Here is a 23,054-nt window from a genome sequence, read left to right as displayed (position 1 = left end):
AGAGTGTACTTTTTATTTACAATCAGCCTATAGTGACGGTAGGTTTTCATGATGGAGCCTGTTGGCTGGCCCCAGCCCGTCAGTAGTGCAGGCAAGTGACCCCATTCTTGCTTGGCTTATGGTGCCCCCTGAGCTCCACTTGATCCTCTTTTAGGGAGTTTCACTAGAGTCCAAGTTGATAGGTGGTCATCAGGACAGCATGTAGGCTGTCTTTGGCAACTCCGCAATAAGTGAAAATTGTCAGCTTGTAACAGCAGGCAAGACTTGAACCTGAGTCTTTCAAGACACCACAGCTGCAAGCTGAATGCTCAGCCACAGCTTCCCCTGCATTTGTGCATATATTTTGAGCCCATGTACTGCAGATACTGGCATATAAATGAGATTGCACCTAGCACATTTAAATATTTATTATTAAGAAAACAAGAAAGGAGAAATAATAACTGACCAGCTTACTGTACTTGTATAACTTATGTTGTGGAAGGTGACCTGAGTTTGTTTTGCTGCTGCTGCTGCTGGTAGAGAATGATGGAGCGGGCGAGTGCACTGATGTTGCCAACACCAAAGCCTCGCGCTCCACACCGCTGGATCACCTCCATGAAGAAGGTGTCCTCTTGAAAGATAGGAGTCGTGAACACCTGCATGAGGTACCTTGAAGTGGAAATATGTGTTAGTGAGTCACTGATTTCTCTGCAAGTCATCAACAAATATTTCCCAGCATGAGAGTAATACAATCATCCTTAGCAGATAGGATCATTTAAATGGTTGTGAATATTAAAAAAATAAAAAATAAAAATCTTTTGAAGCATTAGAATATGAAAAAGATTCTTTCTTTACAGGAAAATTCATTCATATACATTTATATTCCACCATTTTGTTAATGGAAACAAAGTCTAAATGTTCATTTGTAATTTTACTTTATTTTTAACACACAACACTTACCTCTGTTTCCCTTGGCCATCTTTCATGTCCGAGAAAATGTCATCCTCCGTGTCCAATAGGATACCCAATTCTTGAAACAGATCAAGCTCAACTTCATGGCCGGTTGCTGTGATCTCCTCCAGCTTTACGCCCTAAACATAAAATTATATCTGAGTAAATGCATAGAAATGGAACTCTTGCATTTACTGATGAACATGCAGTGTTAGGTATTATATCATTTGATCAGTAGCTGAAACATCTATTTAAGTGGTAAATATTGGTATAAAAAGATAATAATTTGTGAAAGGCTTGAAAAAAAATAGGATGGCTGTACCATACACAGCACAGCAACTACAGCTGCTTAACCCGGTAGCAGCAACGGGCCAAATTTGTGGCTTTACCGTGTACCAGCGACGGGACAAATTTTTATATTGACATAAACCCTCCAAAATAGAGGATGCATAAACTGATCACAAATGTGTTGATATTTATTATATATTGATTTATGTGAGTGATGATTTTTTCTCATTAATTCGCTTAGAGGAGCCTTTAAGAAACATGATCCCCGCAGCTACCAGGTTAATAGCAAGACTCATAAACTGCTGACCCTTTGTTGCTTATTTGAGACTACCCACTCTTCATTTGAGCTTTCCAAAGTTCTTTATTACCTTTTAAATTGTCACTTCCAGGCTAATATAAATTATATAACATTCAAACTTGACACTTTAACAATGTCACCCACAAACAAAAGTCCATCGATTCAAGAATAAGTCCTTTACCTTTTGATAATAGGTAGGAGGAGCTTTTCTGAAGACAACTCCTTGCTGGGACACATACTTGACAGTGGGTGCCATGCTTGGGGTGTGCAGGGCAATGTGCTGGATCCCAGGGCCCTTGTGAGCATTCAGGAAGGTGTTAATCTGGCTATTCTCTGGAAAACATTTAGTTAAGCAGCAATGCAACATGGAGCCAGAACACAACAAATGGAAACTTACCATATATAATTGTGTAAAACCATCTCTAGCAAAATCTGATCCCTCCAAGTATGTTATTTTCATTAGTGGGTCAAATATTGCACTTCCTGACACTTGGACAAAATTGATAAAAAAAAAAAAATTACCAAATCCACTGAGAGGTTCAGCAATGACCATCTTCAGCTCTGAGTCTTCAAGGGTGGCTGACGGGACTGCTAGGCCCACCTCGGCACACCGCCAGTACTCCATTGCCTTGAGGCGCATGCCAATCTCTTCCCCAAGCACCAAGCCCTCCTCTTCACTCTCCTCCCTGTAGGCATAAGTGTGTCACGCTGCAGCACAGAAGCACGTACAATTATGTGTCATTTATCACAGAAAGCTTGCCATCATGAATTTGTCTCCATCACTGATCTCCATATATCTCATCTTGCTTGATTTCTTTTTCACTTTGAATTTTGTTTCAATTGATTCTGTGTTTTGAAATATTAGGTTCTCCACTTTCATTACTGATGATTGAATTCATTATTGAATAATTTATGTTGTTACTGGCTCTATATACCTCAACTAAAGTAACTGTAAGAAATGGATGAGCTCATTCTTATATATATACATTTTTTTACATTTCTTTTGAGACTGAAAATAATCTTTATTCAAACTTTGCATGCATAAGATCATCTGAATTTTCCTCCAATGATCATTTACACTGCCTCAGATACACAAGTAACCCACTCTGGCATCAAAACAGTTAGCTGTCTTACTTACCGGTTTGTCATGAACCTCTTCATACCAAAACAGTATTCATACCATGCCATTAATTCCTTTGATTTTCCAACCTCACATACACATGCTATGTGATCCACATGTGTGAACACAGGGCCCCCAACTTGTGTGGCTGTTTCCTCCAAGACCTCACCATTTCTTGTAGATTCTTCCAAGTATGATCTAATATCACAGGGGTTTGATACAAATTCTTTTGTGTGACATCCATTTTCTGACTTAGAGTTCACTAAAGAAGATTCACAATTATTTGTTCCAAGAATCCTGAATCCAGGAAGAAATTCACCTGAGTAATTTTTCTTGTCAATTAGTGTGTGAACAACATTACCAAGGCAGGAAGTCACAATAGAGTACCTGACCTGGCCATGGCTGTCATTTATGTTTGTTGGTTCCCTTAGTACATGACCACCTCTTTCTTTCACTCTCCTGGTCACTTCATCTACGTCCTTCACCTCCAGGGCAGCATTAAACACAGAGTCAATGGCATGAGATGTCTGATCTTGGCAACAAAACACTGTCCAGTGCTCAGGATCAGTAGTGTCACCATTGCTGTGAACACATTCCTTTTCATGGTGAGGGTTAACATGGAGGTCATCTGTTGATTTGTCTTGAAGTTTGCAATCTTTCTGTCTCTTTGTGATAACAAAGATAGCAGAGCCATGCTTAAGAACCCACTTCAAGGCTAGGGGGGTCAATCGTTGCCCTATAATTGTAAATCCAAAGCCTCTAATCAGTAAACTGATTAGCCTCTTTTCTTCCCTCACACAGATCTCCACGTGATGCAGAATGGAGCACATTCTGAAAGAAATTGTATAAGATCAATAGACTGAAAACAAATAGAGAAATATGGAAGCTTTTAGTGGCAACATAATTTACTAAAAGCTAATTATTTTGGCACTCCTTAAATCTTGTGATTGATTGTAACAGGTTTGTGAAATCATAGCAGGAGTGTAAAAGTTAAAAAAGGCTTACAACTCTATGTACCAATAAGATGATTATCTAGCTAGCAAAACTGCACCAGCCAGCATCTCAGGAACCTGCACCTCTATCATGTAGGTACTACTTCATCCACAAACTCATATTTGGGATGCAAACAAAAAAAATAATTCAAATTATTGAGTTCCTTGGGTAATATACATACTACAAGGTAAAATAGAAGTACTCAGCAAAGATTACATGTATGGATGGAATGTGATTGTCTTGTGTGAGTGGAAGAGGTGACAAACACTTGATGGGTTCAGGCATGGGGAAGGGATGAGAATTGATGAGTCAGGTGTGCTGGCTGGGTAGTTATAAAGAAGCTGCCCTAATGGCACAGCCCTTGTGAGGGCATGGTAGGAATGGCAGGGATCCCTTTATCAAGGTATATATGCGCAAGTCTGGCAAAGGAAGCCAAAGCAATTTCTTACCACCTTCCTGGTGAGAGCTCTGGAGGGAATGAAGCATTAGACACAGCCAGACAGACATAAAGATTATTATATCACGCATGCATATGGTGTTAGATTCGTAATATTGTGATAGATTCCTAACTCTAAGTACAAATACATGATATATTGAAATATACTGCAGTATTTAAATGTTATAATATAAAGTGAGATGTTTTACGAATGCCTGCATAAGTTGAAATGGGTTACCTCTAGAATTAATATAAGTTACTATAAAATTATATTAAGTTCGAGTAGTGTATTTTAAAGACGCCACGATTAAGATAAAGATCTATTGTGCAGTAAACTGAGTAAAGCATAGACCTAATGATGTCTCGGCAAAGTTATTTTGACGGGTGGTGAGAAAGATTTCCTTGTGCTGTAGACCTTGGAGGAATAATAATTCTTCCTCCAAGCTGTAGACACTTGGTGATGGCTTGGTGATGGTGCCTGACTCAATCACCAGACATGCAGTTAGTGACGAGCTTATGGTAATGGGCCAGGACGAGTGGACCTTTTAAGCTGATGCAATGGGGTCCTAACGAATTACTATTATGTGCAGACGACTCGCCCTGCAGGCCACTTGTCACGAGTCAGCTAGCCTACACAGAGGTAGTCACAGTAGGTTACATGTACGCACAGGACCGACTGATGGCCATTCATCCTTCACGTGTACTTTAAGAACTAAAAACCGGCTGATGGCCATTCACCCTGGATGTAAAGTTTCATAGCCACGGTTAAAAAAAAAAAAAAAGTAGCTGGCCGGCGACCCGGTATAGTGACTTCGCCGCACAGTTAACAGTCCTCACCGGCCCTCACTTTCTTAGGCCAAGCAGCAGCACCGAGAGGATCACTCTCACAACTACTGACGGAGAGCTGACGTAATACCTCCGGCACACCCACTGGGACAAGCACTCACTCACACATGCACTGGTTGCTTTAGCGAGGTCTCAGTGCAGCGGAGAGATAGAAAACGTTGAGACAGAGAACGTTGGTGTCCCAGAAACCGAGGACCACTTTATTTTGACTCTTCCAGTGAGTAAAAGAACCTTACAGTAGAAGAACCTTACAGTAGAAGAGTAGAAGAACCTTACAGTAGAATAGAAGAGTAGAAGAACTTTACAGTAGAAGGGTAGAAGGGTAGAACCTTACAGTTGAGTAGAACTTTAGTTACATTAGTAGAGTATAGAACCATATTGTAGAGGAGTAGAAGAACCTTACAGTGGTAGAATGCGAACGAGCGAAGTGGTGTGAGGAGCTTAATCAGTGTGAATATGCCCATGCAGGTAATAATGCAGATAAGAGTGAAGGAAATTAAGGTGTGAGGGGAGGAAGTGTGAGGTAGAGTGAGTGCAGTGAACGAAGGGAATTAAAACGAAGGATGTGGAGTTAATAATAAGAAATACTTGGGCTGGACGCTAACCATTGAATAAGACACAAATTAGACATTGAAATTTATCTAAAGAGTTATAACGGTAAGCAAGTTTATGATAGTAGTAGTAGTACTAGTAGTAGTAGCAGTATAGTATCATTGTATCATTATTATCATTATTCAACGCAGTACAATAGAAGAATATAGCCGGAAGAGTGCAAATATTATGAGTTCCGAAGTCTGTATATAACCGCAATTAATCGACATACATAATAGGATGGATAATCAAGGATAAAGGAAATAAGTAAAAGGTAAAATAGCTAATAAGATACCGAATATAAATAAGATCTGAATAAATGAAAAGATACAAGCTACAAGAAATCAGTAGAAGAAAAAATTACGTGATATTCAATTAGCTTTATGACCCAATAGCCTAGCCCACTCATTATGCTGTCCATTTTTTAAATTGGAAATATATACAAACCAGCGGCGTGATCATTGAATGCTAATTAAGAATGCTTTACGGCTGCTCTCATTACAGAATCCCCAAATTTCTAGTGTTGTGTAATTTCCGGCTTTTAATAAACGAATCCTTGCAACCCACTCCCCTTCCATATAATTATCACATCTTCCCACACGTATTACGTCACATCCCCCTTTTCATCTTACCACGGTGCCACATAACCTTCAATAGCCGGCACATTATACTTTGTTTTATTCGAAGTCACTCCCAAGTTGTGAATGTGAAGCCAGCGTGACTCTTCTTCAAGGCAGCCACCAGCCAGTCAAGGGCGTGAGAGCAGCGAGCGAGCAAGGGAAAGACCAAAGAATCCGGCCAGCTGTTCGGGATTAAAGTGCTCCTAGTGTTTTTTGTGGCTACGTGGCTGGACACTATAATGTGACTTCTATTGCAAGTTGTTTTGTATGTATTAAGTTGTGGTTTTCGTTTCAAGCTGCTCGGCAAGTGCTCATCATATTTTCTGTGGCTACGTGGTTGAAAAGTGTAATGTGACTGCTATCGTGAGTAACTGTTTTGTTTGTACCGAGTTGTATAGTGAGTCATATGTTGATTCGGAAGTACAAAGGATGCCTATGGTTACCTGCAGATGACGAGAGTAGGCCTATATATCTCTAACATCACAAAACGACTATCATAACACAACAAAGTGGCTGACTGTAAAGACATGAAATTATCAGAAGAAAAAAAATGTGTGTATAGTTTACTCCGAAGCGTCTACGTGGGTTTGTTGCATTGGTATCCATATATATTTTTTTTTCTTACAGATGACGAAAGGAGGTTGAGGATATAGCAACACACAACAACTGTGAAAGATTAAAAAAAAAGGTTAAAGAAGAAAGTTACTCAACAAAACAAACAAACGAGTCTACATAACCCGGAGGATGGAGATAGATGAGGAAATGGAGCTCTCTTGGAACGAGGAATTCGAAGGTAAGTACTTGATGATTATGTAGCTTATTCATAACGTTCCTTACCTCTCCCTATATATTCATCTACCAAGAATATTAGCATGCAGACATCAGGATTGTTTGCCTCATATATTGGTTGCGTGTTGTCCAGCCTACGTACTTATATACTGAAGTGAGGTTATGATAAACGACTTTAAATCTGTACTTGTGGAAGGGCGCTCAGTGTGTTTAAGAAGAGCTCTGAGTAAAAGGCGATACGGAGACGTGGGGACACAAACTTATTTCAAATCCTGTGTGTTTGCTACCAACATATAAATACGACGAAGTTAACACACACACACACACACACACACAGAAAGTCGCCAGATTTTTTAAACGTCATATTAGTATTTGATTAACAGTTATGTGGCTGGTTTGGCTTTTAATTTTAATTCTATTTTGGAGGCGGAGAAAGTTAGAATTGTTATATAGATTTTCACAGAATTAAGTCGACATATTTCAAACTCAGTATTAAAGAAGTGACACACACACACACACACCACGGGTCATTGCCTGCCGTGCATGCAAATTAATGATAGCGGGAAACATTCGTGCACGTCTATCGCGTCCAGTATTGATTGTGAGGGAGGCGCTAGACGTGTTGGAAGGAGTCACGTACGATGTTGTTTATTTTCCTTCTTCGGCTAATATGAACAGGGTCGGTATTCTCAAAAGCTTCCAAAGGACAAAAAGGGGATTAATCGGGTTCTAATGAGTGATCTTTTAGGTTCGTGGTACAGAAGAATGATCAGTCTACCACCAGGGTCATAAAACTACCTCTGGAAATGCCCACAACTCCGACGAAAGCCTTGTCAAATATGTGTGGTGCTGACCTATTCAAGAAGGTGACCTTGGAACCCTTTCTCGTGGTTTATGTGTTCGGTAATACGGAATAATTTAACTAGGAAAGGTAAAGGAGACGGAGAAAGGAACTGGTCGACCCACTCTATATGGGCGAACCTACTTATCCTCCCTTGCGCTCTTGGGAATATGGGACATTAACCTTTACCGCTGCCCCATACCAGCATACACTTAGAAAGGCAATCATTATGTGTGTCGCTGGGGGAAACTATGCGTTCATTACAAGTTGATTTCTGTTAGGCTATTTATACACCTATCACCAAGTACTTTCGAGGCTTTTCTTAATAATATTTCCAAATGTTTATAGTAATACTTATTTCTTTTTTCATTTTATATTGCTTTAGTACTTCTCGCCATTTTTATCTTGCCATAATGAGAAGAGAACATTCGAAAACAATATCTGTACGTTCTATTAGGCTACACTCAGGAGAATAAGAACAGTAATGCGGTCATGTTATTTAGTATTATCCCTGCTCTTCAATTGAGGTTGTTATATTCTGAACGCAAGAAATAAGGAGACAGTATAATGAGGTTATGTTATTTAGTATTGTCTCTGTTCTTCAATCGAGGTGGGTATATTTTGAACACGAGAAATACGAAGACAGAATTACACGGTCGCGTTATCAAGAACTATCCCAGGTCTTCATAGTGTAAAATTCGAATGCATCATCAGTATCATCAGCATCATTATCAGACATTATCAGTTTACTGCAGGACAAAGGCATTTCCCAGTGTTTTCCAGCCTTATCTTGCCTGGTGTTTGTCTATTCACTCCATCCTGCACCAGCAAAGGTTCTAGTTTTATAAAATAATCTATACTCGGTAAGATAAACACGCGGGAGGGATCGAGGGAGCGTAGCCTTAATGCCAGATGGTGTGTGTGTGTGTGTGTGTGTAATGACTGAAAATAAAGGCAAGAACCCCTTCACGAATAAGAGGAAACGCGTGTCCTCTCCCTCCTTATCTTACCGTGTATTAAACTCTCGTCCTTTAAGACAACGCAAGACACACACACTGAATGATTCATGAAGCTGAGCACGCAGACGAGGGGAAGGGAGGCAGAAGTTATCCTCGTGTTTAGGCGCCCCGTGCTCTGTAATGCCAAGGCGGCAGGTGGGAGTGTACTCGGAATAATATTCATATCTAGTCGTTCACTTCCGGTCGTGGTTCGGGAGCCCAGAGCGTGCAAGGTCCTTGGCGGAGAGGGAAGGCGCCAGGCCGCGGGAGCAGGCCCGCATCGATCTGTCTTCATGGAAAAGGACGAGGGAATGCGTAGGACGGTTTATTTTGGCCTCAAATGAATCATCCACCTTGACTGACGTATGCATGCGCGCACGTTTACTTACATAATTAACGAGCAAAAGCTATTCCTGTGATGATCTTACATAAAGTTATTCTTGTTTCATTACTGAAGTCTTTAGTGTTGCTTGTCGATGCTAGCGATAAATGTAGCGCCAGGAAAGCGATATTCAGGAGTGTTGTAACAACGTGCATCGCTAACGAGCCAGCTGGGCAGCAGGTGAAAGATATCACGAGGCAATATTTGCTGCTTCTTACTTTCACGGGCCAGCCTCGGAGATGGAGCTTTCCCTCAGCACTTTTCTCGTTCAGTTTGGAATTCCAAATAATAGTATCGACGTCCATGTAATCTGCTCAGTGTGCATCCAGTTACTGAAGGTTGATGGCAACGCGGAAATAAGAGTTGGCCAATGAGCAAGGTGGAGGAAGGTGATGCACCGAGCTCCCAGCCACTGCTCGCGCCGCGCTCAGGCTCCGCCGCTTACTCCGGAGTTAGTTGACGTTGGCTGGTGCTGCGGCGGTGGTGGTGAAGACGAGAATCGAGATCTGCAGCCCCGGCGTGTTGCCTTCAGTGTATATTCCTCACAAGAAAGGTGGCTATGAACGAACTTACTATGTGTGTATAGTGCAGTGCAACAAGTTACCGGGATGACGGATACGTGTGATCGAAAACCTGGAGTGTAAACATATTTCTCGAGCAAGTGTCAAGAATACAGCTGTCAAAACTTTGTCCGCGTGTTAACAGTGCAATACGGAGTGAAGATACATGGGCCTCTGTGTATTTGAGGCCTATAGGCTTATAGTGTGTGGGGTAGAAGAGGGAGATAAAAAAGCTGAAGTGTAAATGTATTTGTTGAAAGTCAAGGATACCGCGGCCAAAACTTATCGTGCAAAGTGTACATAGACTAGCCACTGATAAGAGATATGGACCTGTATGGGCATTAGAGGCCTAGTGTGTGTGTGTGTGTGTGTGTGTGTGTGTGTGTGTAGAATGACTCAGTGTCTCGGCCTGGAAGTTGTGGACGCTTTCACTGGCAGACTTCGCCTTGACGGTCCAGGAGGGGAAGGGAGCTGGGTGGGATGGGCTCTATCAACAGACGGTCCTTGAGCTAATAGTACAAGGTGATCGTGACTGACCATCCGCATAGTCCGTCTTCCGTGCTGAGCTGAGCAAAAAGCTGACAAGTGAATCTCAACCTTGCCCTTTACAGGCGTTAGCCACTGAAAATTTCAAAGCCTATACCACACATACTCGACTGAAGAACACCAATAGTAATGAGGGATTGCTGTTAAACATCTGTGCACATCTCCATGGTGAGGAAAACACACTTAGGGAAAGTTATTTGCATCCCACTTCTTAATACTTGATGTTAGCTATTGAAAGTTTGTGCCAGCCTTGTACACTTGCTCAAAGGACATAGGTAGATAAATACCTAATAGTACAGGTGATTATCAGGTAGGACAAGTATGACCATCCGTACACTCCCATGGTAAGCCAAGCATAAAATTGACATATTAATCCTATCCTTGTCCTGGTGATGCTAAATAATAGGACTCCATCGTGGTAAGGCGCGCCAACCTGGGCCAACCTCCCTTTAGTGGGGCAAGGTTACCGGGCAAGCTACTCGTTACGTGGGGCCTAGGTATCCACCCCCTAGGTTGTGTTAGGCTGTCCGTGTTGATAGCTTTTAAGGACGAGAAAGAAGGAGACAATAATGTGGTCCTATTATTTAGTTTTTTCCCTCCTGTTCAGTCAGGGGAAATAAGGAGACAGTAAGGTGGTCATGTTATTTAGTATTTTCCAGTCCCTCATTCTGGGTTGGTATTTTCTGAACACGAGAAATAAGGAGGCAGTAATGCGGTCATGTTATTTAATATTATTCCTGCTGTTCAGTCGAGGCTGGTATATTCTGAACACGAGAAATAAGAGACCGTAATGAGGTTTATGTTATTTAGTGTTGTCTCTGTTCTTCAGTCGAGGTGGGTATATTCTGAACACGAGAAATACGAAGACAGAATTACACGGTCGCGTTATCAAGAACTATTCCAGGCCTTCTCATAGTTCACGTTAGCCTTTCAAACTCTCACTCAGATCCAACCTCGTCAATTTCGTCAAAGAACGGTGATAAAGGAGTCAGAAACTACGTGAATCTTATCAACGTTCTTCGTAGTTGACACTACGTTTGAGTCTTGAAGTTAACCTCTTATCCCTTACAGGACGGGGAGAAGGATGTTACAAAATAAGTCTCATCGGGTTAATATCTCTTATCTCCGGACGTGTATGTGATAGATAAGTTTTTTTTTTTTTTTTTAAAGCATTCCTTTATTCAATCGTATTAGGTTTGCGCTTTGCTGGCTTTTTTGTAATATTTTTAGTCCTTGAGCTGATTCTATTGCTTTAAATATGATGAATGAGGATAACACAGGAAAGTCAACACGAATACACGGAAAGGCCGTTATCTTATGGGGGGTATTCATGTCATGCTTTATAGGCGAGATTATATATACAGGTTACGTCACCCTCAACCTCCTGGAAAAATGCCAAAAGGAGTCGATAGTTGTCAGTCCTACCTCACCTAGTTTGACTTTAGTACCCGATGAACAGCCTCATATTGGTAGGAAGTCAAGCCTACATGCACAACTTATGTCAGCAAGTCCTATGTCACTTGGATGCAGCAGACGGTCTCATTGACCTTATGGAATCGTCTTGGTCTTCGCTCGACAAGCACCCAGAGCAGTAGAGAAGGAGGAATAAGTAGAGCCGTGTATTACCCCGCACATGTTTTTTCCATTCGCACGTAATCGCCGGGAAAAGCAAACCAGCACGTAACAGGTTCTCCGACCGATGAGTCACTGGCTACACTGCATGAACACGTGGAATGCAGCAGCCCACACCGCGCCGTATAGCCTACCGCACGTGCTCATGTGAGAGAGAGAGAGAGAGAGAGAGAGAGAGAGAGAGAGAAGAGAAACTCGGTGGTTGGTTGTGTGCTTCGGCAACCATTATTAAGAGATGATACAGTGCTTTGGCGGAATTACGTAGGTGTTGCCTTCTCGCTTGAGGGGAAACTCTCTCTCTCTCTCTCTCTCTCTCTCTCTCTCTCTCCGTTCGCGTCAGAGGTAATTACAGTACATGGCGTGTAAAATAATAATAGATAACGGAGTAACTCCCATCAACCGTATTTCCAGATACTCAGTACAGTCGATTTGTAGTAATAGGTATTCCTAGATTATTTTGTTCTGTTATAATTGATGCCAAGTCTTCACACGACTTCTAAGACATTAGCAAAGAATCCAACAGCTAATCTTTTTGCATCATCATCAGAAGACGTTAGGAAAGGCACTTTTGTTCTGAAGTAGGCGGTGGCTGAGTGGTTAGCCTGCTGGGCTCACATTCACCACGCGATGGACAACGTCGGTTCAAATCCCCACGCTACCACCTGGGATTTTTCAGTCACCGCCGAGTAGCCTAAGACTACCCACATGTTGTCCAGAAGACCACCATCAACCCGGACTCTAGAAGAAACCGTCCAGTCAATGAAGATTGAGTTCCGGGGGGAAAGCATGAGCCAAGCATAACTGGCGCCACTATAAAAAAAAAATTGCCTGCACCACGACGGGCTTGAGTCGACCATCTGGCCTCTGAAGAAAGCCTACCGGCGCTATAGGCGGGGATGTATATAAAAAAATTGCAGATGATGCCGAAGAGGATCCAAAAACTGCGGGCATTGATTTTTAAGGATATAGGTTAACGCTGCTTTCATTTTGGTCTTTTGGCTGTTTTCTGGTATTTTTGGTGTGGAAGTTAGTAAGTGCAGTCACGTTCACACAGTCAACGGTAGAAGCATCATAGTAGGTACAGGCAGTGTACATATGAAGCCACACTGTATTATCTTAACTCCGTTGGCGCTGCGGCTTACAATATCCAATCTTTCAAGGCAACCTGTCTAATATATTCACGTTCAGGCAGTCGATGTTAGAAGCATCATAGTAACTAGTGGCAATGTATATATAAAACCACACTAGACTCTCTTATCACCGTTGGCGCTGCGGTTTCCAATATCCAATCTTTCACGGCAACCTGTCCAAGATATTCACGTTTAGACAGTCGACGTACGTAAGAAGCATCATAGTAAGTAGAGGCAGTGTACATATGAAGCCATAATATACTGTGTTATCACCATTGGCGCTGCGGTTTCCAATATCCAGTCTTTCCAATCTTTCACGGCAACCTGTCCAAGATATTCACGTTCAGACAGTCGACGTAAGAAGCATCATAGCAGTATAGAGATAGTGTATAGGTATGAAGCCACACTCGACCCTCTTACCTCCGCAGTTACCATTACCTAACCCGTCACGGTGGTTGCTGTCTGTAGCCTCAATGACTCACATTCAAGAGGTGACCAACTGCTTATAAACTTCAGTGGACTAGTTGTTTACACTCCACGAAGCGCTCTCCCTCTCTCTGGTGTGGTCGTGCGTGTGTGTGGGTGTGTTCCAATAAATCTCGCGGTAATAAACAAACCTCAGTTATGCAAACCCAATTTCCCGTCTCATCAGCCCCATGGCACGTCTGTCTGATGCAACACGGCTCTCTACGACGTATTAGCTGCTTGCATTACCTACGTCATTGTTCCGGTAAAATAATCACTATCTCAGCCTTCCTCCTCCTTCTCCTCCTGCCAAGGCTTTTCCCCGTCCCCAGCTCTCCCTACCTCCCTCCCTCACTCCTTTGTTTCATGACTCCGGGAAAATGTTTTTATCTCGTGTTTTGTCCCCCGAATCTCACTTCCTGCATGGCCTCACGGATCCTCAAGCCCCACGTACGTTTCTTGCTCAGTCGTGATGTTCTTTACCTCAACTTTATCATCATAAGGACAAATCTCTACCCCACTGTTCTCCTCATCTCCGTACATGACGTTAGTGTACTCCGACCTGCTCTGGCAAAGGTTTTAATTTCATCTCTCCACCGATATGTTCAACTTTTGTCTTCTCGTTTCATGTTTAGATCGGTTGGAAGGAAGGAGGGGAGGAGGGTGTCCACTCGTGTTAGTTGTATAGATGTTTGTTATAAAGCTGTCATCAGTCTAAGGTTTTACTATCACATCTCCACTACCAATTATCTTCAACATTTGTCTACTCGTCTTATATATAGGGCGGTTGGAAGGAAGAAAGGAATGTGTCCACTCGTGTTAGTTGTAAAGAGGTCTCTTATAAAAGGAAGTTGTCATCAGTCTGAGGTTCTACTTTCATCTCTCAACCACTAATATCTTCAACCTTGTTTTCTCATCTTATATATAGGTCGGGTGGAAGGAAGGAAGGTGTCTACTCGTGTTAGCTGAATAGAGGCCTGTTAGAAGGAAGCTGTCTCCTCGCGTTAGGTGAATAGAAGCCTGTTATAAGGAAGCTGTGATCCCCAACAAGGCTTGTTAAGAAGCACGTGAGGTTAATAAGGCCACCTGATAATTGGAGGCTATGTGAGCGGCGCTTTGTTGCAACTGTGGCCTGAGACTGTTTTAAGCAAGGCAGAGAGAGAGAGAGAGAGAGTGTTGTTTATGCCATCCTACAAGTGGCCGGAGTTGTATCACATTTCAAAAAGAGTACAAACTTTGGAGGCGGCGCTGCGACAACTCACTTCGAACATTAGAGAAACGCATCGTATAAGCAAAGGCAAACGGTGAACGAAACTAGGAATAAATAGAAAAAGGGATGTGTTGTCTATATTACTTATCATGCATATTAATGATTTTATTAGTCAGACCAGCATGACCGCACTGGATTAATTTATACGGGAGAGCAGATGTCAGGCAGCCTGGTACAGAGCAGTCAGTGGTCCTCTAACTTTTCTCGATGCGTCCCTGCCCTATGTGAAAAGTATTAACCTACCCGCCGGACCCATCTACAAGGCTCTCCAACTACAGTCATTCAGATGGAGGAGGAGGAGGAGGAAGCAACTCGAGGACAAAAAAGAAACAATGAGGAAGAAGAAAACGCTCTTCACTGCCCTATATATAAAATAAAAAAAAGAGTTTAGAAGAGTGGCCAAAAAGAGAGGTCCATTTCATTTTTTTTTCCTACCTTGAGCTGAGATACATATGATTTCTTGCCACCTCAATCACGGACTCATAACTCTCTCATCATTTTAATTAACACGATATAGTTACAACATTTAGCGATTCATTAATTAAGATGTTGAGAAATACACTTATATATACTAAAAACAAGATCATGTGTATCGGTGAGTGGTGTAGCTGATAGTTACTAGCACGTGTTATTATCGGTAATGTTAATGTTCTTGCACGAGTTTTGGCGCCATATGCATCCATCAATTTGAAGGTGGAAGGAGGGTATTTGAAGGTGGAGGAGAAGTACATAGGTTGCAATTATCTCCTCTTCGTCGTCGTCGTCCTCCTCCTCCTCCTCCTCTTAATGGGTGAAGCAGCTGCAAGTAAAAACCCATTTGTGGTGTGTGCGCTCTTTCATGAAAAAAAAGATACCCTCTCCCCTACCCCCCACCCCCCACCCTTGACTTCAGGTGTGCACTTTTATCCCTCCCCGCTCTTCCCCCTTGACTGCAGGTGTGAACTTTCACCCCTCCACTCCTTCCCCCTCCTGCCAGTCCCTCCCTCTTGCCTTAGGTGTGCAATTTTACCCTTCCCCCCTCCCCCCAATCCCCCCTTGACTTAAGCTGTTCACTTTTGCCGGAACTGATTAGATCAATCAATCAATCAATCAATCAATCAGTGGGAGCGTACGCCGGGGGGTGCGTTACCTCGCCCACTTTGCGACGCCAAGTCCGGGGGTCCCTCCGGGCGAGTCTCCATGCGGGACCCTCTCATATCCTGAGTACTTCCTGGCAGGATCTATCGACTTGCTCAAGCCACGAACTCTGTGGGCGTCCCCTTGGCCTCTTCCACTCAGGGTTGTCTCTTACAGAGACTTTTACATCTCTTAGAGAGACAACCCAATGAGCACGACGGGCTTTTGGGTAACGTGCCCTGTGCTCGTATAGCTAGAGTTGGCGTTGACGGACTATGCAAGCAATATACGTCGAATCAGGCTCACGGAGTAGTCGCCGGTTTGACAAAGTCATTCCAGAGATATTCCAAGATTCGGCGTAGACATTTATTACCAAAGGTATCAATCCGCCTCTCCAAGTCCCTATTTAGTGTCCGTGTCTCACAGCCAAAGAGTAAGACAGGGAGGACAAGGGACATGAAGGTCCGGATCTTTGTCCTGCTACACAGGTATCGACAACGCCATATACTCCTCTGATTTGATGGTACCACGATTTCCAAATATATGCTAATCGCTACTCACTTTCATAAGGTCCAGCGTTCTGTACGAAGGGAAACTGTCACGTGTAGGCCGTAGGGCCGAAGGACTGACAGGCTGCGTGGGTATCCTCCTCTTCTTGTATTCTTGGGTAGCTCATTTTTAAGGTCAAGGCAGTGAACGATGTCTCGTGCTGGTGTTATGGGCCGAATAATTGGCTGGCTTCATATTTGGTCTCGTTTATGTATGTCTCGTTACTTTTCTTGTGTATCCTAAATTTGGGTCGAGGTAGAGAACTGTCTGACGTGCTGGTGTTGTTTATAGGGCCGAGTGACTGTTTTTTCTTTACTCTCTTTCGTAAGGTGCAGCGTTTTATATAAAGGGAAACTGTCAGGTCTGTATTTCCTCCTTCGTCTGTATTTCCTCCTTCGTCTGTATTTCCTCCTTCGTCTGTATTTCCTCCTTCGTCTGTATTTCCTCCTTTGTCTGTCTTTCCTCCTTCGTCTGTCTTTCCTCCTTCGTCTGTATTTCCTCCTGCCCACAACTTCATCGCTTTCAAGAGGAGAGTATCAAGACACCCCTCCGCCCGAAAATAACTAGCTCACTGCATGGTTGACCTCGTGTATAGTCTCGTTAATATTATTGTGTAGCTTCAGTTACGGCCGACAGTGGGAAATGTGTGACGCGGTGCTGGTGTTGTGTGAGTCATTATCTAATCAAGCTCCTGAGCACACTGCGAGTCACCGTCAGCTGGTATGGGGCAAGAGTTTCGGAGAGGATGTGCTTTAGTTGAATAAACAGATAAGTAAAAAAAAAGTATAATGTGTCAATCTCGTTGTGTTGGACTCGTTACTACAAGGAAAAGCGACTGAGAATCCCTAAATAGACATCTCTTTTGACCTCGTTCTTTTTTTTTCTCTCTTTTTTCGGAGCAGTTGTTGTTGATCCTGTTATTTGGCCTTGACCTGCCTCCCTCGCCGTTTAAAAAAAATAGAAAAACGATGCAATTATTCAAACAAGCAAACAAATAAAAAGTTACGGCATACTAAATTCGTTACTATACGTCTCCAGGGCCAAAGTGAAAGTGATAAACAAACAAACAAGTAAGCAAAAAAAAAGTCAACCAGATAAGTTAAACAAACCCAACAAAAATAAAGGTGCTGAACTCGACCCCTACAATTTTTATCGTGTCTGAACTAAAGTTAGGAACAAGAACAAGAACGAGCACAATTAGTAACAGGCAAACCAAGGGATAGACAGAGAGACAAACAAACAAAAACAAGTGCAAAACTCGATCCCTACATCTTCGTATCTGAACTAAAGTGAACAACAAGAACCAAGTAACAGATAGACAAGCAACCAAGCGAGTGACCCAAGTAACCAGCAGTGTGTAAAGCAATCTAACAAACTATCAACCATGGTGGAAGGCCTGGAGCCGTGAGATGCTCGGCCCCACCACCTGTGTGTGTGCTCTGTTGGCCGCCCGCCGCCGACACCTGGGTGCACTCACGCCCAGCAAGATATGAAAATGACAGCCGACCTTGCCAGTGGACTTTTGGACCAAGACATCCTACAGGACCATTTCATCATCTCCAACAGCTTCAATGGTGAGTGGAAGGCTTAATTGTCTTGTCCCCAGCATATAGATTTTTCACACTACCACGCAACCTTGAACTCACCCGGTATGCCATCCATCACAGGTTACCCTATACAGTTCTTTCCAATCACAGACATGAGGAAATAACATGAATACAATGTCATCTCCAGCACACAAATTGTTCACACTACCACGAAACTAAATATCATATCATACCCTGGGACTGAAATATCATGTGCAGGGGATCGTGGAAGAGTGGAAGAAGTGTATGCAGTTACCTATTTCAGAACAGAGGGCATAAAAACAGCGATAACAGAAGGCAAGTAAAGCAACAGCATGTCACATTAGAAGCTGAAGACACTCTCAAGCAACAGCAACAGTGTTTTAGAAAGGGAGAAGCTAAGGTCGGTATTCTTAGACGCTTCTTTCTCTTACATCAACTATATCCAAAGGCCAAAAAGGATGCTATAAAAAAAAAAGTCAGGTTCTAGTGAGTATTTTTTAGGCCCATGGTACAGAAGAAGGGTTAGACTACCACCGGGGTCATAAAACTACTACTGGAAATGTTCAAAACTCCTACGAAAGCCTTGTCAAATAGGTGAACTTGGGCCCCGAAAGGTTTAAGAATATGACCCGAAGGACAATCACCTGAAGAAGTAGTCTTGCTTGAGAAGAGCAGTTGACAGTATACTGTTAATATACGTAGTAGACACTTGTGCATGACGTCTCCCAAGATGCTTTGAGCACCTGGTTATAAGATGCTGAATACCCCGAGGTAGCCTGCTCTTAAAGTCTTGTAGCCACTTTTATTTCATCCTGGCCTAAGACTACCCACATGCTGTCCTGAAGACCATCTGCCATAAACCCGAACTCTAGATTCTCTCCCCAAGTGAGGACCAAAGATGAGCTCCTGAGGGCAGCATGAGCCAAGCAAGATGACACCATTAAGACCACTTGCCTGGGAGATAACGAGCTGGGGCCGAGCGACAGGCGCCACCAAGAAACCCTACCGACGCAATAGGCGAAACGTAAATAAAGAAATACAAAAATGAAAATAATAAAAATAAAAATAAACTATCAAGAAGCTGACAGTATTAGTATTCTGGAGAAGAGGAGCGCGTATACCCTTATGGCTGCTATGTGAAATATTAAGTTTACTCTCTTTCTTGACGGAACATTACTAGGCGGGAACGAAAATGGGCTAGAAGGACGTAAAGGAATAAATGATAAAGCCTAGCCGAGTGTATCTAACAGTTCTGAGGTCGGCATTCTAAGACGCTTCCGCCACCGAGTACAGCTCTTCCCAAAGGACGAAAAGGAGATGAATCGCATCCCCATGACTTATATTTTCATCACGTCCATGGTAGCTACAGGAGCTTTGCCCAACTACCAACCACCAGGGGCATAAATCTACCCATGGAAATACTAGCACAGCCTCTACGAAAGCCTTGTCAAATGGGGTATGCTTGGGCTCCGAAATGTTCAAGAATATGACCCAAGTTAATCCCTGAGGTGTACAAGGTCGCGAAGGTCAGCTCAGTAAACAAATAGAGTGTTCAGCACATCGGTAGGCATAGTACAAAGATGTGGAGGATCCACACTCGGGGAGGTCTTGCCCCACCCACCCAACCCTCCTGCCGTGCACTGACGCCACGCACTGATGCTATCTTGATCCGTCTTCTTGTCTTCCTTCCCTCCTTGCCTTCCTTCCTTCCTTCCTTCTTGCTTTTCTTCTTTCTTTCCTTAACTTATCTTCCTTACTTGCCTTCCTTCCTTCCTTTTTTGCCTTGTCTCCCTTGTCTTGTCTTCCCTCCTTGCCTTCCTTCCTTCCTTCCTTCCTTCGTTCCTTTTTTCTTTCCTTATATAGCCTTCCTTATTTGCCTTCCTTCCTTTTTTGCCTTGTCTTCCCTCCTTGCCTTCCTTCCTTCCTTCCTTCCTTCGTTCCTTTTTTCTTTCCTTATATAGCCTTCCTTACTTGCCTTCCTTACTTGCCTTCCTTCCTTTTTTTGCCTTGTCTTCCTTGTCTTGTCTTCCCTCCTTGCCTTCCTTCCTTCCTTGTCCTGTCTTCCTTCCTTGTTTTCTTTGCTCTCCTCTTCCTTCGCCATACACGCCGCATCCTCACGTTTCAACACACTCCGTCACCAGCGTCAAAGAAAACACACCGATCAAGCGTCACGCATCACCAGAAGGCTATACCGGAAAGACCCTTGCAAGCGAATACCAACAAGTTCAGGAAGTGCACAACAGCAGACACAACACGAGCCAAAGCCTGCTCTTCCGTCTCCTGTTGAGCAGTTCTTCCCTCCCAACTCATGGCGTCAACAGCGGTGGATTACATACACGTGTCTAACCAGTAACCATTTTAGTTTGTTAGGTCCAATTTGTAACCATTTTAGTTAGTTTAATTAGTTATATGCTGTTTCTATGGGTAGTTTTATGAGCCTAGTGATTGTTTGGCAAGGCTTGTGTTTACCCACATTTGGTAAGGCTTGCGTAGAGGCTGCTGTGTTAGTATTTCCATGGGTAGTTTTATGACCCTAGTGATAGTTTGATAAGGCTTTTGTATACCCACATATGATAAGGCTTTCGTAAGGGTTGTTGTGTTAGTATTTCCATGGGTAGTTTTTTAAGCCTATAGTGATAGTTTGATAAGGCTTCTGTATACCCGCCTATGATAAGACTTTCGTAAGGGTTGTTGTGTTTGTATTTCCATGGGTAGTTTACTAGTTTTATGACCCAAGTAATAGATTAACAAGGTTTATGTACCCATATTTGATGAGGCTTTCGTAGAGGCTGTGTGTTAGTATAGCCATGGGTAGTTTTATGAGCCTGGTGATAACTTAACAAGACTTCCACACCATGAACGTAAAAAAACACTTATGAGAACCCAACGTATCTCTTTTATGGCCTTTAGAAATACTTGTTGTGAAAGTCCAAAGCATATAGGAATACGGTCCATAGTTTCCTGTAACATAATGGGAGTCCAGGCAGCACGGAAGAGGGAAGAAGGAAAAGAAAGTGTACTCGGAGTAAGGAAGTGAGAGGGAGGAGGGGAGAGGGAGGACAGGGTGGTAAAGAGGATCAAGGTGAACCACGTGAGGGAGGAATAGTGTTCGGGGAAGACCTACAATGCGAGGATGACAAGGTGAAGGTCCGAGAGAGAGAGAGAGAGAGAGAGAGAGAGAGAGTACAAGTATCACAGGTAGTTTACGAGCCGTGAGTTGTGAGCTTTAAATGTCTTAATTAATGGGAATAAATCCTTGCTACTTTTTTTTAGCCGTAGCAATAGTAGTAGTAGTAGTAGTAGAAGTAGTAGTAGTGGTAATAGAGATATGTACAGTATTGGTGGTAGTAGTAGTAGTAGTAGTAGTAGTAGTAGTAGTGGTAATAAAGATAGGTACAGTATTGGTGGTAGCAGTAGCAGTAGTAGTAGTAGTAGTAGTAGTAGTAGTAGTAATAGCATCTCTTCCAATATCCTCTCATCACACATTACCTGATTTTTTTCCCTCATTATCAAACCGGTTCTCCTTCTTAATTTAAACATACAACCTGGATTTGAAAGATACTCACGCAGCGAACCGGGGAGGCAAAAGCTACACAACCCTTGGCTTGGACTTCTTTATACACCCAATGCTGCTTCCGGGGCACTCACTGGCTTATCTGAGCACTCGTGTCGCCCAAGAGTACTAGTCAGACTCTATAATACACTGCCCATAAGATACACGCCACAAGAATCGGCACTGGCGGACGACGAGCGGCTGAATGTGTGTTTTTGAATGGAGTCTTTCCCCCAGGCACGTTATCTAAGGGTTACAGAACGGCCTCACTGTATCACGTAACGTCTCCTCTATTGCAGACGACTGTTGTGTGCGGCTTGAACGGGATTACTATTGAAAACTTGGCATCTCTCTCTCTCTCTCTCTCTCTCTCTCTCTCTCTCTCTCTCTCTCTCTCTCTCTCTCTCTCTCTCTCCAAGATAAAGGCCTTTCCCAACGTTCTCCACTTCAAAAACGGAAATACAAGGAGCATGACTGAGGGGAACCATCTCGTAACACTCCTAGGTATTAATAGAGTGAAGTCCCAAAGCCAAGCCAACGTGTCAGTCCCGTCAGGATAACATTGCTTTGGCTGGGTGTAAGGGAGGTAAGGCGGCTTGTCACATCCTTAGAGCGCTGCCAAGTTGATCAGTCGTATGTTAAGAAGGTCGGTAGGATGCACTGGTTATGGAAGGTCTAGAGAAGAATACCTGAAGTACATAGAGTAATGGTGGTGGTAGTAGCAGCAATAGTAGTAGTAGTAGTAGTAGTAGTAGTAGTAGTAGTAGCAGTAAGTTCAGTATTGGAGAGCAAACTGATGGGTATTACATGAAGGGAGAGGAAGCGAGTAGAAAAGGATTAGGGAACTGGTATTATAGAGGTTGAAGATGTTCTGGTGAAGATTATAAGAAGAGTTAGAAGTGGAATAGGGCGGTTCGTGTGCGTAGAACTAACTTAAGGATGTGAGAGATCTTATTTCTGGGTATGAATCGTGTATGAGGAAAATTATAAAATGTAGTGTTATTTTTTTGTTTGTTCTTCTTCTTCTTCTTCTCCTTCTTCTTCATCATGCCTCTTCTTCTTCTTCCCCTTTTCTCCTCCTCCTCCTCCTCCTCCTCTTCTCCTACAAGCTGGAAAGAGACGCACCACAAGTATATACACAAGAAAATTAACATAGAAGGGAAAACCTTATGTAATGTAATGAGGGAAAGTGGAGGTAATGGCCCCCTCGCATGTCTGTCTGTCTGTGTGCCGTGCGTGAGATCCAGCAGCAGGCTTCATTGGTCATGCACGGCCCTGTTATGATGTAGGTCAGGACTTGCGCTAGTTTAAACAAAGGGAGAAATAGTCTGTGCTTAAGAGTATTACAGGGTTGGGTGCAGGAAGAACCGTTTGAAGACTATACTGGTTATGCGTATCACTTGCTGCCTATGTGGCCTCATCATTATCATCGTCGTCAGAGTTCCACTGTTGTGAGTCTTTTGGGTTCCCTGCAGTTAATATTCTCAAACCATTCGGGGCTCACACATCCAAATCTAATAAGGTTTTCGTAGA

General features: G+C 43.0%; 2 protein-coding genes across 13 annotated transcripts in view; one reads left to right on the top strand and one right to left on the bottom strand.

Moving 5' to 3' along the window:
* Positions 1-392: 392 nt before the first annotated feature.
* LOC126998656 (4-hydroxyphenylpyruvate dioxygenase-like protein) lies at positions 393-21,846 on the bottom strand. 8 transcript variants are annotated; one of them, XM_050860618.1, is made up of 6 exons: positions 21,535-21,846; positions 2,655-3,467; positions 2,039-2,202; positions 1,698-1,849; positions 940-1,070; positions 393-648 (listed from the first exon to the last, which is right to left on the bottom strand). In XM_050860618.1, the coding sequence occupies exons 2-6, from the start codon at positions 3,464-3,466 to the stop codon at positions 468-470; spliced, it is 1,440 nt and encodes a 479-aa protein (XP_050716575.1). In that variant the 5' UTR covers position 3,467; positions 21,535-21,846; the 3' UTR covers positions 393-467. The 8 variants fall into 8 exon arrangements, with proteins under 8 accessions (XP_050716575.1, XP_050716579.1, XP_050716574.1 ...); XM_050860622.1 differs by lacking the exon at positions 21,535-21,846 and adding an exon at positions 5,017-5,138; XM_050860617.1 differs by lacking the exon at positions 21,535-21,846 and adding an exon at positions 5,013-5,057.
* Positions 6,247-23,054, top strand: part of LOC126998658 (phosphatidylinositol 4-kinase type 2-alpha-like) — a 30,338-nt gene continuing 13,530 nt past the window's right edge. The window contains exons 1-2 of one of the 5 annotated variants that reach the window (XM_050860633.1): positions 6,247-6,485; positions 6,750-6,915. In XM_050860633.1, the coding sequence (XP_050716590.1) occupies positions 6,867-6,915 (49 nt within the window). In that variant the 5' untranslated portion in view covers positions 6,247-6,485; positions 6,750-6,866. Of the gene's footprint in view, positions 6,486-6,749; positions 6,916-9,096; positions 9,114-9,518; positions 9,686-17,438; positions 17,975-23,054 lie in introns of those variants that run through there. The other 4 variants (XM_050860631.1, XM_050860630.1, XM_050860629.1 and 1 more) reach the window with 4 other exon arrangements.

Source organism: Eriocheir sinensis, chromosome 14, assembly GCF_024679095.1.
Source record: "Eriocheir sinensis breed Jianghai 21 chromosome 14, ASM2467909v1, whole genome shotgun sequence".
In the NCBI taxonomy this organism is placed as follows: Eukaryota; Metazoa; Arthropoda; class Malacostraca; order Decapoda; family Varunidae; genus Eriocheir; species Eriocheir sinensis.
Note: the sequence above shows the minus strand (reverse complement) of the source record. Positions and strands in the feature narration are given on the sequence as shown.

What these genes read in the sequence shown, in the direction of transcription:
- LOC126998656 (XM_050860617.1), bottom strand. An exon ending in CTCCTACCTATTATCAAAAG is followed by an intron (nt 1,071 to 1,697) that starts GTAAAGGACTTA and finishes TTTTATGTTTAG; the next exon opens with GGCGTAAAGCTGGAGGAGAT. An exon ending in GATGGCCAAGGGAAACAGAG is followed by an intron (nt 649 to 939) that starts GTAAGTGTTGTG and finishes TTCCACTTCAAG; the next exon opens with GTACCTCATGCAGGTGTTCA.